The sequence below is a fragment of the Rhea pennata genome, chromosome 16, assembly GCF_028389875.1.
Source record: "Rhea pennata isolate bPtePen1 chromosome 16, bPtePen1.pri, whole genome shotgun sequence".
Taxonomy (NCBI): Eukaryota; Metazoa; Chordata; class Aves; order Rheiformes; family Rheidae; genus Rhea; species Rhea pennata.
In genome coordinates, this window is record NC_084678.1 from 17,166,596 (window position 1) to 17,182,336 (window position 15,741).

The 15,741-nt window shown below is 62.4% G+C and overlaps 1 protein-coding gene across 2 annotated transcripts in view; it reads right to left on the minus strand.

Moving 5' to 3' along the window:
• STK35 (serine/threonine kinase 35) overlaps window positions 1-9,927 on the minus strand; it is a 15,318-nt gene extending 5,391 nt beyond the window's left edge. The window contains exons 1-2 of one of the 2 annotated variants that reach the window (XM_062589201.1): window positions 9,477-9,927; window positions 2,248-2,995 (exon numbers count right to left, since the gene is read on the minus strand). In XM_062589201.1, coding sequence (XP_062445185.1) covers window positions 2,283-2,995; window positions 9,477-9,912 — 1,149 coding nt within the window. In that variant the 5' untranslated portion in view covers window positions 9,913-9,927 and the 3' untranslated portion in view covers window positions 2,248-2,282. The remainder of the gene's footprint in view (window positions 1-2,247; window positions 2,996-9,476) is intronic. The other variant, XM_062589200.1, reaches the window with a different exon arrangement.
• Window positions 9,928-15,741: the final 5,814 nt, after the last annotated feature.

Genomic DNA, 15,741 nt, shown 5'->3' on the forward strand with positions numbered 1-15,741 from the left:
GGGAGTTCAAAAGGCAGCTGGGTTTTAAGCAAACAGCCGCGGGGTAGGACTGTCCCCTCGCTGTTTGTTATCCCTGCGTGTGCTGTTCGGCGGTTATGCGCAGGATGAATCTTCCCCAGAGGGCACAGGCCTGTTGCATAACTCAGCAGCATCATGTTAGCACAGCACGAGTGATCACAGATGGCAACAGCGGAGGCAAACCCTGACCCTCCGCCACACAGCACTTGAAAACCCCAGCTCCCAGCCCCACAAGATGAGAAATGTCTCCTTCCCCATTGCTGCGCCCTGGAGCACAAGGCAGGGTGTCCTGTTCTTGCCCTAGGGCTTCATCACACCCACGTGAAGAGCCCTGCAGATTCAGTCCACCTCCCCGAGCCCCAGCCCCCACCTGCACCGAGACCAGTACCAAGCCCCAGCCTCAGGCAGAAGCAGTCACATCAATTACTTGCACTGAAGATCTTAAGGGCGTTAAAATATTTTGTGCCTTGTGATGCAGAGGAAATGGTTTGTGGACCCTTCCGAGCAGACCAGCAGTGGCAGGACTAGACCCACCCAAAGGGCCTTTCCATGACTATATTCCTATTCCTCTGGGCTTCTCTTCTGGGGACACACCAGACACTTTCTATTCACACCTTGCTCCGCACACACGTAGAAGGCTAGGCAACACCCCCCAGGAATTCTTGTCTCTTGAGGTTAAATCTTAAGAGTTTGGCTTTTGGAGCACTGCTGTCTCAGGTAGGACAGGCAGCTGCCAAGGGTGCTGAGAACAGCACAAAGCTTATCTGGGCACATTCCGGCGGTTTGTCCGGACAGGGCACGGAGAGCAGATCCGTCTTACGTAAGCCCAGGAGTGCTTGGCTTAATTGAGCAGTGAGGAGGTTTAAGCCCTACCTGCCAAACTGCCTTTACGCTCCCCATCGTACTCTGCACGTTACTGCAGAAGGCTCTCCATCGGGAGCAGGGTGGGTGCAGAGCGACCGACTGCAAAGCCCCAGGCTTGCTGTTTGCTGGCTCCAGCAGCCCCGTCAGCTCTCTCCACTTTGTGTCTGTGATTTGCTTTGATCCAGTAGGATCTTTTTGATTTGTGGATCTGGAAAGGACTGGGAGGTCCAAGCTGCAAATCTAACATTTGTTATTTGCAGACTTCTCAAAGGTCTTCTATAATCAGCAACATGAAAGGTAGCTCTGCCATTGCTTGTGAAAGAGTGGGGCTCAGAACGCAGCCTGGCCTCTTGTAATCTGTAATTTTTCAATTTCATTGAAGTATTTGTCTGCCAGAGGAATCCCTAGTAACAGCTCTTGTTTATAGACATCTATGCCATGAAGGCAACACCTCTCATTCCTATGGTGTCACTGGTTACTCACACCGCCAGCTACCCCCACCTCCCTCGGGCAGTCCTTCCAGACCATATGTGACCCCCAAGGCCTCAGGCCTCAGGATTCAGCAGAGACTGAGCTTTGAACTATTTAGGAACTGAGCTGGGGGGGGGGGGGTGGTACAAACTCTGCCTAAACTGAACTGAGAGCAATCTGAGTGCAACTGTTTTGTAAGCTTCCTTCCTGCACAGACTTCTGTCTCTGAACTCAGATGCTGAGCACCAAAGCATCTTACTGGGGCTTATGCAACTGCAGTTCACACCAAAAGGATGAAAACAAAGCGAGACACATCACAGCCTTTCCAGGTGAGAGCAAGGGAAATGCCTTATCTGTGCCGAGAGCCCACCTGCTGCTCTGCTCAGCGCAGCCCCAGCAAGCCAGCCTAGCGCAGAGCTGTAGAGTCTGGGCACGCGTCGGGAGGAAGGACTGTGCAAGGCAATGAGGTGCTCTCGGCGCTGACTACTGAAATTAGACGAGGGAGCAGGGGAGACAGAACTGGCAGCTCCCTCCCTGCCTCTTGGAGGGACAGTCATACCCAGGGCTGATGTCAAAGGTTGCTCCCGGGTTTCTCCGCTGCACACCAGCCTCTTTGTCAGCTAGCGGCCAGGACTGCTGCGGAGCAGGGCTGCTGTTCAGCCCTCTCGCCTGCACTCAGGCTTTGGGCAGCAGTGTGAAGTGCGGCTGCTAATACTGTTTTCCACCTCTATTTTATTTTTGCAGTAGAATAGGTGGATAAAATCTCAGAAACAGTGCTCTGATGAGTCACTATAGAAATTGCTCTGGGAGCATAAAAGACTCCATTGTATCATTAGAGTGCATAAGCGGGCTGGTAAAGAAGACAGTATTATATAAAAACTGCAGATCACTTACCCAGCTGCAAAGCACAGCAGTGCTCTGCCCTGAATTTAAGCAGCACATGTAACCTGGTCCATTCTAGTTTCAAGCTCAAAGGCATCAGGTCGATCCTGTGGGTTAGCAGCCAACATATCTTTCAATAGTTGCTTGATCCCCTCAGACATGGAAGTCCTGCGTTTCTGAGGGATGTGCAGCTCCATCTTTGGGTTTTCTAGCAGCGCTTCCCCAACGGGCACAATCTCTGTCCCCTGCTTGATGTAGGTCCCCAGCAGCTCTTTCTTGGTCTCTGCATCGATGAAAGTTATCCTCTCAATCATGGCCCAGATGATGATGCCAAGGGCAAAAATGTCAGCCTTGGCTGTGTAGTGTCCCTCCCAGACCTCAGGGGCCATGTAGAAGTCAGAGCCACAAGCTGAAGACAGCCAGTACTTGTTCACATTCACATTTTTGTTATTGTTCCCACCCTCCTTGCCCCGAGCAGTCAGGCCAGCACAGACCTTGCTGAGTCCAAAGTCAGCCACCTTGAGAACTGGGGTGCCAGATTTCTCAGTTATCAAGATGTTGTCTGGTTTCAAGTCCCGATGAACAATATGGTTCTTGTGCAGGAAGGCAATGGCGCTGGTCAGCTGTAGCATGAAGCTCTTGTTTGTTGCCGGGTCTGGTCTTCGTGAAAGCACGTACTGGTTGAGATCTCCCCCTTCGCAGAACTCCATGACAAACCAGAGATAGCACGGCTCCTCCGCGTAGCCCAGGATCCTCTCACCTTACCAAGAGACAAAAGCAAGAGTGTTTTTCAAACATGGTAAAAAAGCATCCACACTATAACTCAGCAGGGATAAGGAACAGGCCTGTTTCATGGATATATCGAATGCCTCAGGGGTTTAACTAGGACCTATCGCACCACAAGGTATCAGTAATCACTGTTATTAAATGTGATTCATGTGCCCTGCAGATGATACACACTGCCTGGCTGATGCTTTCATTGCTGTGGCTTCAAATGCTTTAGGCTTCTGTCAAATGAGATGCACCAGTACCATGTTTATATAAGCTTATTGCCTGGGAATGAGCTCAGGGAAGTGTTTACACCAAAATGCAGGTGTGAGTGGCACTGAGCAAGCATAGATGATTTCAGGTACTTGGAGGGAACTTGGAAATCAAAGGTATTTTCCTGAGCTACCATCAGGTGATTCTCACTGGGATCTGAAAGCCAAGTGAGATCTTCAGCCTAAGATGAAGAGCACATAATTAGCAGTGAATCTACAGGAAAGTCCACTCCACACAAATCCCAGCTCTCCCATCTGAACGAGCTGTGCTGCAGAAACTGCAGTCAAAGGCTGGTTTATACCTTAAGCTTTACTAGCATAATTGCTGGGGAGAGGAAAGTAAATCACACCGCTAATATTGTGCCAATAAAGCTTTACTGAAAGCACTTACACCAGTGTCAGAGCCTTACAGCACGCTGGCTGGTCTTAAACTGAAATAGATTGGTGCAGTTTAAGTGTTGTATTTGTGCTAGGGCAGCTTTGCCACTTCATACAGCCTTAGTTAAGTATCAACAAGTTTTTAAACAGAGAAAACTGGAGGCCCAAGTAACAAGAAATGTTTGATTCCTGCCATGCTTATGAATGCTACTCATGCTAGTGTTACTGCCTAGTATGAGCAGAATATTGTGCTCCAAACGGCTTCTTCCTTTACCAGACGCCTCATTTAGCTCTCCAAGCTACTTTGTCCCTCAGCTCAAAGCACCTCAGGTCCAATCTACTGTACATAGATCTCACCTCACATCCAGCTCCACAAACCTCCTGCCCCTCTGCCTGTAAACCAGATACAGAGAAGCGCAAGAGTAACATACCACGTGTCTGCTGCTGCTCAGCAAAGCAAAGGCAGGAGTAGCCCTGGGACTTTGGGATGCAAACCTTGCCTCCACCCCAGGTCACCCACTCGGAGCATCCAGGTGACAGGCAGACTCTACAAGCACATCCAGGGAACTGTTTTGCTCTAGGAATTAGTCTTTGCTCAAACACCACAAGGGAAAAAGCTGGAAGACGCCACTCACCTCTGCCATAGTTTACAAACCACGCAGATAAATCTGAGCCTTCTGAAATCAGCTAACGACTACCAGGGACACCAAGCCCTGGGCTCCTTGGCATCAGTGCCTATAGTGGTCATCAATGGGTGTGGGTGGGAATATTGGTTATTTGCATAAACAGTCTGTAACCATGGCTACTGCAATGGAAATTAAAGTCTGTACAACAGAAAGATTTGGCTGCACCTCCTCGCCCTCAGCAAAAGATGAGGGGCAGGTCTGGGGGATGGGAGGAACCACAGACAGACTGGAGACACAGGGCATGGGAGTGTTTTAAGGGGCCAAATGAGACCCCAGAAGGGCGGGGAGGGGAACCCAGCACCTGAGCCTGCATGGCTGAGGGCTGGCTCTGGAGACCAAAACACCAACCAGGAAAAAAGCAGCTTCTCCGGTGTGAGCCACTCGTTGGTGAGAAAGTGAGAAAAAGGCATGACAGAATGGAAAACTGAAGTGAGACGGCCACTTGTCTGGGGAACAGCGACTTCTGCACAGCCAGAAGAGCCCCAGCCAGGTCCAGCTCACACTGCTACCGATTCGGATTTGCTGAAACCCAGCAACACCTCCGTAGGGCCCAAAGGCTTTGGTGTTGTCCTGCCCCCAGTGCCCACTAAGGAGCTGCAGGGGAAAGCTCTTCCCAGGCAGGAGCCACTCCAAGACGGGAGCGTGGTCGTTCCCACCACGCTTGGGGGCAGCAGCTGTGCAGAGGCCACGATGGCCGCGCCACGCTCCCTGCATACGTCAGGACACGACACGCTGGTGGGAAGGAGACAGCGTTTACACAGATCCTTCCTGGAGGGAAGCGGCTCAAACGCTGGCTCGCCAGCAGCAGGAGCCTGCTGGCTCTGAGAAGCTGAGGTTTGTTTTTAGCATAATGCAAGTGCCAATTTAAAACCTAGCCGCTGAACCTGTGCAAGTGCAGGGAGGACACAGCTGACCCCCCAGTAGCTGCAAGTACCATGCACTTCACGTTGGGTGGAGTGCTGCTAGGAGAGGTTTAAGCCAAGAGCAATATTTCCTCATTTTCTTTCTATAATCTGAAAGTGTTTTAGTTGTTAAATCATCTTCCTGCCTTCAAAACAAACAGTTTTAAACATAAAGAGCTGGCAGACAACTTGTGAAAGATGGGGTTTTTAGCAAACTGATGTCAAGCAGCCAAGAACTGAAGAGATGCAGACAACAGGCCAGACCTACCCTTACAAAGTCCTTCCCAGAGCAGGCAGCCCTTCGCGTTTCCTGCCCAGGCACAGGACCCGTGCGTTAACCTCTCCACCCCTGCCGCAGCCCTCCCACAACCTATCCTGGGATCTCATTAGCAACTTGCTAATTTGCTTGCAGTCACTGGGAAAAATTTAACGACAACAGAACCGACATCCCACTCCCCACTGCCGCATGTAACCTTTAACTCCCTCTGTGCAAAGAGGCCGCGCTGGGGCGAGAAGGGACCCGGCGTGGCCAAGGCCGGGCACCTGCTCCGAGGGGCGACGCGCGCAGGCGATGCCTGGGCAGCCGGGGAGCGCAGCCGAGCGCCGGTGACCTGCGAGCAACACCCTATACATGTTCACTTTATCTCTAATAAGCCAGCTTTGTATATCGACACTATGGGCTGGGAACAGCACACGGGGCACGTGGCTGAGCACAAGCCCTGAATGCATGCCTGCACCAAGGGGACCGAGCACGTTGCTCAGCTACGTGCCTCTCCCGACGGCCCCTCGCTGCAGGCTCAGTGCGAGGCTTTCAGCTTCCTCCTTGCACTCTGCCCTTAAGATGTGCATTTTAAAAACTATGAACACGCAGGCTCTGCTACGTAGCTGAACCCCTGCATTGCCTTACACCCCAAGGGTTGTGCTCCCAGTTCAGAAAGAGTCTCCGATTAATCCCCCCGCCGTGTTCTGAACCTTGGCATGTCGGCACAGCATCTGTGCATGCCTGTAAACAGCCCAGCTGCGGTCGTGCAGAATGGCACGGCAGCAAGGCTACGTGCCGCGCACCTCGGCGGGAGCGACGCGAAGCACAGCAGCTGCTGAGAGCGGAGCACCAAGCGCTGCAGGCAGGGAGGGACAGTAAGCAAACACTGGAGGTTCTCCTAGTTGCAGCATTAATTTTAAAATTTGTTTATTGATACTGTATCAGACCCAAAGCTCAGGAAGGCAGCAAGCACTGCCTCTGCCAGAGCCTGTGGCTGGCAGATAACACAGGCTGGACAGTAGTCAGGAGGAAAACTGATGGAGTAGAGAAAGTGCTCCTGTCTGTGGAGCAAAATGGTGTCCTGCACTGAAGACTCCAACTATCAGGCATAGCCTCAGCTACTGCAGGTGCAGCAGCAAGAAGAACCCTCTCTCAAAGTCAGCCCTTACCACACCCCAGGGCACAACAGGGAAGCTCGCCTGGGAGCAGAGGGACAAGCAGGGCTTCTGACAAGAGCCTGCTAAGCAAGAGCCATCTCGGGGCTTCCCCCAGGGATGCTGCAGGGCCTCTCACGCATGGCCCCTGCAGGGGCTCAGGACAGGTCAGGCTGGAAACACCTTTCAGCAATGTCTCCTTGAGCAGAGGCCACGGCTCCTGTGGCTGCCTGGCCCCGCTTCCTTCTTCAGAGGAGACAAAGCTCTCCCCACAGCAGGGAAGTGGCCCTGTGAGAGGAGCACAGGGAGCCTTCTCCTGTCTAAGGAATGGGGCACCTGTGGTTACCCAAGAACCTTCCTGTGGGCCATGCTGCTTCATCTCAGGCTGCACAGCCTGGCGGAGGGTTGCAGCGAATGGCTCTACCTGCCAGGAAGGGCTTTACTAGCTATAGCTGGACACACGCTCCAGCAAAGGGAAAAGCCAGCTCTGCTCCCCAGAGTCACCATCAGTCCTGTGAGGATACATAAGGGGTTCTCCCAAGCTTACAGAAAATCAGACACTGCCCTTTTGGGGGACATCTCCACCAGCTCAAGTTACTGCTTGCTTGGATGGTTGTGCACGGTGTGTAAAGGGAGATCAGGATCAGGGCTGTGCTGGGGAAAGCCAGGCAGGCCCAGGAGCATGGAGGGGAGAGCCGTGGCAACTGGGAAGTTTTGAGAGCCACAGGCTCACTCTGAGGACGGATGTTGCAGCTCCCCATGAAGTCTTTGCATGATACAGGTTTGGAGACTGCTGACATGGGGTGTCCATGGCACAGGCTCAGCTGGGTGGGGGCACAGCTAATACTGAGCTCTCCAAGGAGCACAAGGAGCCTCCAGCAGAAGTTTCTAGGAAGGAGCGTAAGTTGGCCCTGGCTGAGGCAGGCTGGGGGTGGGGTGCAGGGGCATCAAGGATACAGAGCTCTGGTATTTTTCCAGGTCTCCACTGCACATCAGCAGAGCTAGGTCTGACAAGCAGCCAAGGGAGCAGGGGGGTGGCCTATTTTAGAGATGTCACCAACTGTGTCAGGAAAAAGTGACCCCAGACAGCCTAGGATGTTGCTGAGGGACCCCAAGGGGAGATGAGGGTTATAGGGAATCACACAGCTCAGGTACAGGCACCGGTACTTCCAGAACCGTCCCCATGGAGCCAGCTGGTATTGTACTAGGGAAAACGGGGACAGGAGAGCACAAGGAACAGTCCCCAAGCTGTAAGAGCTCAAGAGAGCACTCCAGACACCATAGCTGACTAGAGGGGAATAGCAGCCTCAGGGCACTCAGAAGAGATGGGATCGCATGTAGGGACAGAGGGGGAGACCAGGCAAGGTCCCCAAGGGGTGCGCACAAGCTGCATAGCAAAGAGCAGGGTAACAAAAGGGTTCTCCGAGGACCGAGCCCAGGAAGGGAGGAAGAGAAGGTACTGGAACAGGAACCCCGGTAGGAGGGCAGGCGGAGGACCTGAAGGCAGCGCGCAGAGCAGGGATGTCCCCCAGAGCATCCAGCGGGGACAGTAATGGGGTCACTTCAGAACAGGGCACAGGGCTGAGATACTGCAGCAGGGCAGAGACTCTACAAGCAGTGCACAGGGCTGCAGAGGTGCTGGAAACAGTTGCAGCAAAGGGGCACTGAGGCAGGACCCAGGGTGGGGGGCACGCAGGGAGCAAGGCAAAGCCCAAGGGCACAGGACAGGACCTGGGGGAAGGTGACACTAAGCAGGGCCTGCATGGGGAGAGGTGCCAGGGCTGGGGCCAGGCATAGGGAGGGTGATGCTGGGGTCCCAGAGAGGTGCTCAGAGTGGGTGATAGTGAAGAGGGTGCTGGTGGCAGGCGAACAATGTAGGTGGGTGATGGGAGCAGTGCTGGGGATGGCTGGGGCAGGTCATGCTGGGGTGCAGAGGGACCCCAGGGCGAGCAGGGGTGATGCTAGAGATGAGACTCAGGGCACCAGGGGTGCAGCAGAGGGTCCAAGGGTGCTTACACTGGAAGAGGGGTGCTAAGCAACAGCAAGGGGAGGTGATGACAAGGGTGGGGGGCATAGGGGGTCCCCCAAGAGGATACCAAGGAGGAGGACAAGCAAGGGGCAATGCTGGGTGAAGCCAGCTTGGCAGTGCATGGGGGTGGGCAATGCCAGGAAAGGGGGGATGAGGGAGCCCTGGAAGAAGGGGGGACAACATCCAGGAGTTCTGCACATGTATCCCAGAGATTACCTGGGGCTGTCCCCACGGGATGTGAGGGAGATGGCAGTGCCAGGGGGGTGGACAGCCTGGGGGAGGAGGGCGGTGGTGTACCAGGGAGGGCGCAGGGTGCTCCAGAGTGGACGGCAGAGTGCCCCGAGATGGGTATCTGGGGAAAGTGATGTCGGAGAGGGGACCAAGGTGCCCACGGGAGAGGAACCTGGGGTTCCCCGGGGGAAGAGGAGCACCCCAGGTAGTGCCAGAGGGCTGGGGTGGGGGGAAGGCTAGTGTGGGGTGACAGCAGGGCACTGGGGGGAGGGAGTGAAGGGGAGGTCCAGAGTGCCATGGGGGGGGGGGGGAATCTCTGGGGCGAGAGTAGTGCTGGGGAGGAGGAAAAGGGAGGGGGGGCGAGGTGAGGGCAGCCCGGCGGGGCCGTGGGAGGGCGGTGCGCCTTGGGGAGCGGGGCGCTAGCAAGGACCCTCCCGGGGGGCCCCGGGGGGGGGGGGCAGATCACCCCCTCGGGGGGGGGAGGAGGGGGATGTTTGAGGGGGCCACCCCGCCGGGGGATCCCTTGGGGGGGGGGGGTGGGGTCCCCCCCCCCGGGTACCTTTGAGCGAGGTCTCCACGAGGCGCAGGTAGAGCTGGCTGCGCTTGTTGCCGTGGCTCATGCGCTGGCCCAGGCCGTGCCGCTGCAGGACGCACTCCTCGAAGCGCACCACGTTGGGGTGCTGCCGCCGCAGGCTCGTCAGCGCCCAGAACTCGGCCAGCGCCAGCTCCACGTTCTCGGGCGCGTCGCAGCGGATCCGCTTCACGGCGAGGCGCGCGCCGCTGCGCCCGGACACCGCCTCGTACACCACGCCGTAGGCGCCGCGGCCGATCTCCGCCAGCAGGCTGTACCGCGGCGGCGCCCCGCCGCCACCGCCGCCGCCGCCGCCGCGGGGGCCGCCCGCCGCCGCCGCCGCCGCCATGGGGGCCCGCCGCGCCGCCCGCCGCCGCCGCTCCGCCCTTTGTGTCCCGCGGCGGCCGCCGTCCGCCGTCTCCATGGCGCCGCGGGCGCGGGGGGGCCGCGCGCCTGCCGCTGCCGCCGCGCCCTGCGCATGCCCCCGCGCCCGCGCCGGCCGGGGAGCCCGCGCCGCCGCGTCGGAGGGCGGAAAAGCGCGCCCTGCCTGCCCCTTTAAGCGCTCGGCCAATGGCGGCGCGGCGGGCGCGACCACGCCGCGCGCGGGGGGGGGAGGGTGGGGGGCGGCGCTCGCGGCGGCGGCGCTCGCGGGGGCGGCGGCGGCCCCCGGCGGGGGAGGGCGGCGGGGGGCGGGGGAGAGTCTCGGCCTTCGCCGCAGCCGCCGCCGCGGGGCCTGCGGGCCGCGGGGAGCCGGGCGGGCCGCCGGCCCCGCGCGCCGCTACCCCCCCCCCCCCACTCCGCGCGGTGGTGCGGCCCGCCGGGGCGGGGCGGGGACAGGCCGCCGCCGCGCCCCCCCGCCGCGCCGCGCCCCCCCCCCCCCCCCCCGCCGCCCCCGGTCACCTGCGCGGGGCGCTGCGGCGTGGAGCGGGCGGCGGCGGCGATGAGCGGGGCCCGCGCGCCCTGACGTAACCCCTTATGTAACGGCGGCGGGGAGGGGGGGCGGCCGCGCGTGGGCGGGGCGCCGCGGCCGCGGGGGGCAAAGGGGGGGGGGGGGGCACCGGGACCGTGCGGTGCGGTGCGGGGGAGGGGGGCACCGGGACTGCAGTGCAAAGGAAGGGGTGCATTGGGGCTGCACAGTGCAAAGGGGGGGCACCGGGACGGTGCGGTGCAAAGGGGGGGGTGCATTGGGGGCTGCGCAGTGCAAAGGGGGGTACCGGGACGGTGCGGTGCAAAGGGGGGGGGTGCATTGGGGGCTGCGCAGTGCAAAGGGGGGGCACCGGGACGGTGCGGTGCAAAGGGGGGGGTGCATTGGGGGCTGCGCAGTGCAAAGGGGGGGCACCGGGACGGTGCGGTGCAAAGGGGGGGGGTGCATTGGGGGCTGCACAGTGCAAAGGGGGGGGCACTGGTGCTGTGCAATGCAAAGGGGGGGTGCATTAGGGCTATGTGGTGCAAAGGGGGGTGCATTGGGGCCGTGCAGTGCAAAGGGGGGTACCGGGACGTGCGGTGCCAAGGGGGGGCGCACTGGAGTCATGCAGTGCAAAGAGGGGTGCACTGGGGCGGTGCGGTGCCAAGGGGGGGGATCAGGGCTGTGCAGTGCGAAGGGGAGGGGGCCCCGGGGCCGGGCAATGCCGTGGGGGTGCATTGGGGCTGCACTGTGCGGTGTGGGGGGGTGCACTGGAGCTGTGTAATGCAAAGGGGGGGGCTGTGCTGTATTGGTCGGTGCGCAGTGTCGGCGCACTGGCAATGGGGGGTGCTGGTGCCCAGGGAGAAGGGGCGTGCAGGGCAGCGGTGGGGGGAGCTGTGCAGTGGTGGTGCGCCGCAGGGGGTGCACTGGGAGCCCGAGCAGTTTGGGGGGGGTCAGTGCACTGGCAGGGAGACCGTGCAGTGCTAGGAGGGTTGCTGCACTGGCGGGCAGTGTAAGGAGGTGGTGGTGAGTGCACGGGGGAGAGGGGGAGCAGTGCAAGGGGACACTGGCGCGCCGGGGGAGCGTGCAGTGGGGGGGGGGGGGGGCCGGTGCGTTGCAAAGGAGGGTCGGGGCAGCGCACGGGGGATTGATGCAGTGCAAGGGGGGTGCAGTGTAGGGGGACCTGCAGCGCCAGGAGGGAGCGCGGCGGTTTGTGCAGTGCACAAGTTGTGCGGCGTTGGGTCGCGCGGTGGGGGGGGCCGCGCCGTTGCAGCGCAGCGGGCAGCGCGCTGGCACAGCTGCGTATTTGCACGGGCGCAGGCAGGTGGCACGGGACGGCCCCGGGATCCCCGTGCCCGGCTGGAGCCGTGGCACTCTGCTCCTCCCGGCCGTGCAGGGCTTCCCGAGCATCCGCCCGCGCCGGCTGGCCGGTCCCGGCAGCGGGGCCGCGCCGTGGCTCCGCTCCAGCCGCAGCTCCGGCTGCGTGCCGGGATGCCCGCCGGCCGCGGCACCGTGGCTCCCGTTCCGCCTGGCGGTTTGCACCTCCAGGCGTCCCCCGGATGGAGCAGCGCGGGGTGGCGGGGGGGATTTTCCCGGCTCCCCTGTGCATTGCACGGCACCGGACCGGGGCTCTGCGGCACCGGCGCTGCCCGGACCCCTTCCTGCCCTGCAGCCCCTGTGCCGCCCCGGCGGAAACGGTGCTTGTGGCCCGTTGTGACGAGCAGCGCGGCAGCGTTGGGACCCGCGGGGCGTCTCGCGTTGGCGTGGCGGCCGCAAGCACGTGCGGCTCCGCATGTGCAGCACCAGCGCTGACCCATCGCCGCGTCCCTGCCGCGCTCGCCACCGCCGCTCCGGAAGGCCACTCGCTCGGAAGGACACGCGCCTGTTCCCACGGGGTCACGGCTCCGGCTGTTTTGTTCCAGCTGTTTTTTTTTTTTTCTTTTTTTGAGCCGCTTCTCTGCCCGCTTTGCTTCCCTCCGCGCGGGTGACGCTGGTGGCACTTTGCAGGGGAGCAGCTGCAGAGCGCGTTTGCAGAGGAGCTCTAAAAATCGCTCTGTGCTTGCCTCGCCTCTGAGGTGCCCGCTGCGAGCGCGCAGCCCGGCGGCAGCCGTGGCCTCTCCCGCGTGCCGGCGGGCACGGGACCCCCGCGCCGGCGGGGACGGAGGCACTGCGAGGCCGCCTGGGCCCTGCCGTGGGGCTGACACGCAGGACGGCGAACGAGGGGCCCCGCGCGCCGCTGCACGCGTGCCGCGAGAAGCCTCTCCTCCACCTGGCATTCGGGAAATAAAGTTTATTTTCTCTCCCTCTGACGCAGCCTGTTCCATCCCCGCGGACTGCCAGGGAGCCCGCAACGCCTGGTCCTACCCGAAAGCCCGTTTGCACGGCGGGCGCTGCCCGGCCCCTGCCTGCAGCCGGCCCCGGCGGGGAGCACTGCTGCCGGCGGCCGGTGCCAGCGTGGGCTGCCGGAGAGCCATGTCCTGCAGGTTCTTTAAGCTCAGTTTGCTTTTCAGTGGAGCCACTTTGCCGCCTGGGCCGGGGGGAGCGGGGGCGCTCGGCCCCGGGAGCAGCCCCGTGCGTCGCCGCGGGACGCCCACTCCTCGCTCGGGCGCCGCTTTCCGCGCCGGCGTCGAGTGGCCGCTTGTGCATCCTGCCCACGTCCTCGTGCCAGGAGAGGGCACCGGCCCGCGCGCCTGCTCGTGCTCCCCGCGGCCGCGGCGGGGAGGGCGAGCGACGTGCTGCAGCCCGTTCTGCAAAAACGCTCCGCGGCTCCGTGGGACCGAGCCGACGGGCCGCGGCAGTGATCGCTCCGCGGGATTCATCCAGCGCGCCCCCGCGGCGGCGGGTGCCGAGCCGTTCCCGAACACCCGGCTCTGCTGGGGTGGGACTCCCCGACCCACTGCCACGAGGGCGTTTGCACCCCTGGAGCGGGTCCCTGCTGTGGGCCGGGAGAGGCTGGCGGCTCCGGGGGGCTGGGGGGGGGTCCCAGGGCTCCGGGCAGCCTCCGCTGCCGTGACAGGCGCTGCCTGACGTTGTCTGCCATTAACTCCCACCTGCTTTTGCACCAGCCCCACACTCGCGCTAGTCCCCCTCCTCTCCTCCTCAGCTCTTAACTGATGCAGTTAAGAAAACTTAACTTTTCTATTACCGCGCGTTTGTCTCTCACCCAGGTGCTTAATTACCATTGTCCCAGGGAAATGTCAGCGTGACTCAGAGACAGTTTCCCATTAGGAAGCGGCAGATGAATATTAAATGACTATATTAAAGCAGGTGGTGGGTGGGCTCCCTTGGAGCTTCTTTCCCGAGGGGACCCTGGCACCCCCCCCCACGCCCGCCCGGCCCCAGCCGAGGACCCTCTCGCCTGCTTCGGGGAGCCGGCGGTGGAAATAGAAACTAGTAAGACGCCTCTGCTCCGGGGCCGGGAGGAATCCGAGCAACGCGAAGCGGCTCTTACTAAGGAGCCTTGTTAGCAGCTGCCCTTCTCGCCGCGAGGGTGGGCGCTCCCGAGCAGCCCCCGCGGGGCTCGGGGCGGCCGGGCCGGGGGCCGTCGGGGGGGGGGGCGGGGAGGGCTCCTCGGCGGGGGGCTCGTCCCCGGCAGCGCAGGGGGACGGCGAGGGAGCCGCCGCCGCCCCCCACCGCGGCCCCCGCGAGGGCTTCGGCGCCGCCGGGCACGGGCTGCGGCGGCGAGAGGGGCCGGATGCCCCGTCCCGTCCGGTCCCGTCCAGTCCCGTTCGGTCCCGCCCCGCTTGATCCCGTCCCGACCCGCCCCGTCCCATCCCATCCCATTCGGTCCCGTCCCGCCTGATCCCGTCCCGTTCCGTCCGGTTCCGTCCCGTCCGGTCCGTCCTGTTCCGTTAGGTCCCGCTGCGCCCGACATCGTCCCGCACCGTCCCGTCCCTTCCGGTCCCATCCAATCTCGGCCCGTCCCGTCCCGCATAGTCCCATCCTGTCCCGCCCGGTCCCGTCCCGCCCGGTCCCGCCCGGTCCCTGCCCGCCCCGTCCGGTCCCGCCGGGCGCGGGGGCCGCGGCGCGGGGCGCCCGCAGCTCCGCTCCTTCCCAGCCTCCCGCGCCCCGATTGGCTCCGCGGCGCGGGGCTGCGCCGGGGCCCCGCGGCGGGAGGAGACTCCGCGGCCATAAAAGCGGGGCGGGAGGCGGAGGGCGGCGAGTCCGCCGGGGGCCCCGACGGCGGCGGCGGCGGCGGCAGCAACAGCAGCAGCGGCAGCAGCCGCCGCGCTCGCCGCCTCCGGCCGCCCTCCCCGGGCCGCGCTCCGCCGCCGTCGAGCACCGGCAGGTAGGGCCGCGCCGCCCTCGCCCGCGGGTCCCCGCCGCCGCCCTCGCTCCTGCCGCCGCGGCTCCGTCCGTTTGGAAACAGCCCCGCGCCGGGCGCATCCCGCGGCGGCGGCGGTTGCGGGAGGGCGAGGGGAGGCAGCGCGGCTGGGGCCGCCCGGGCCCCGCCGCCCCCTCGGGCGGCTTCGCAGCCGCCGGAGCCCCGTAAACGGCTCCGTCGCGGAGCCGCTGCTGCGTCTCCCTGCCCGTACCGGGGGCGGGGCGGGGGGAGGCGTTAGCGTGAACCGCACCGAGCTCGGAGAGCGACGGGAGGGGAGCGGGCGATGAGCGACGGCGAGGATGCTTCTGCCCTCCCGCGCTCGTGCGGGCCGGCGCCGGCGCTGCCGGTGTTTGCTGCGGTCCTGTTCAAAAAGTCATTGGCTTTTTTTTTTTTTTTTTTTTTTTTATTATTTTTTTTTTTTTGAGCAAACGTTGCCCTGGACGCGTTTGCAGGTCGCTCCTAAGGAGAAGAAAAGAACTGCTGGAAGGTGCCGCTCTTCCCCAGCAGAAACGCCCGTAGGGTCCCCAAATCGTCTCTGTTAGACCTCGACGGGAGGAGAAGCGTGTAGGGCCCGGGGTGCAGCGCGCGCTGGCATCGGGACTAACCGCCGCTCCGGCGGGAGCCAGCCCAGAGCCCTCCCGGGCGGCGGCCGGCGGCGGCAGCGGGGCCGGGACCCGCCGGGGGCGGCCGGCGGACACCCAGCCTCGCCGCTGTCGTTCCCAGGAGCTGCTACAGCCGCGCCCGAGCGCTTCTGCCGGGACGGACCGCGGCGGGACGCGCGCCTGAGCCGGCCGCTCGGCCTCCGGCTTCCTGCAGGTAACGCCGTGCCGCGCCGCAGCTCCGTTTCCCTTCTTCCTTCCTTTTCCCAGTCCTTTTTGCCCCCCTTCATCTCACACCTGTTGTTTTCCTCCCTTCTTCCTGCCCTGTTTTCCCGGGTCTCCTCCGCGGCGCGGTGCAGGAGGGCGGCAGAGCTCTGCGGCGGAGCTGCCACCGCGCCTGGGCCAGGTAGGTGCGCGGTGGGACAC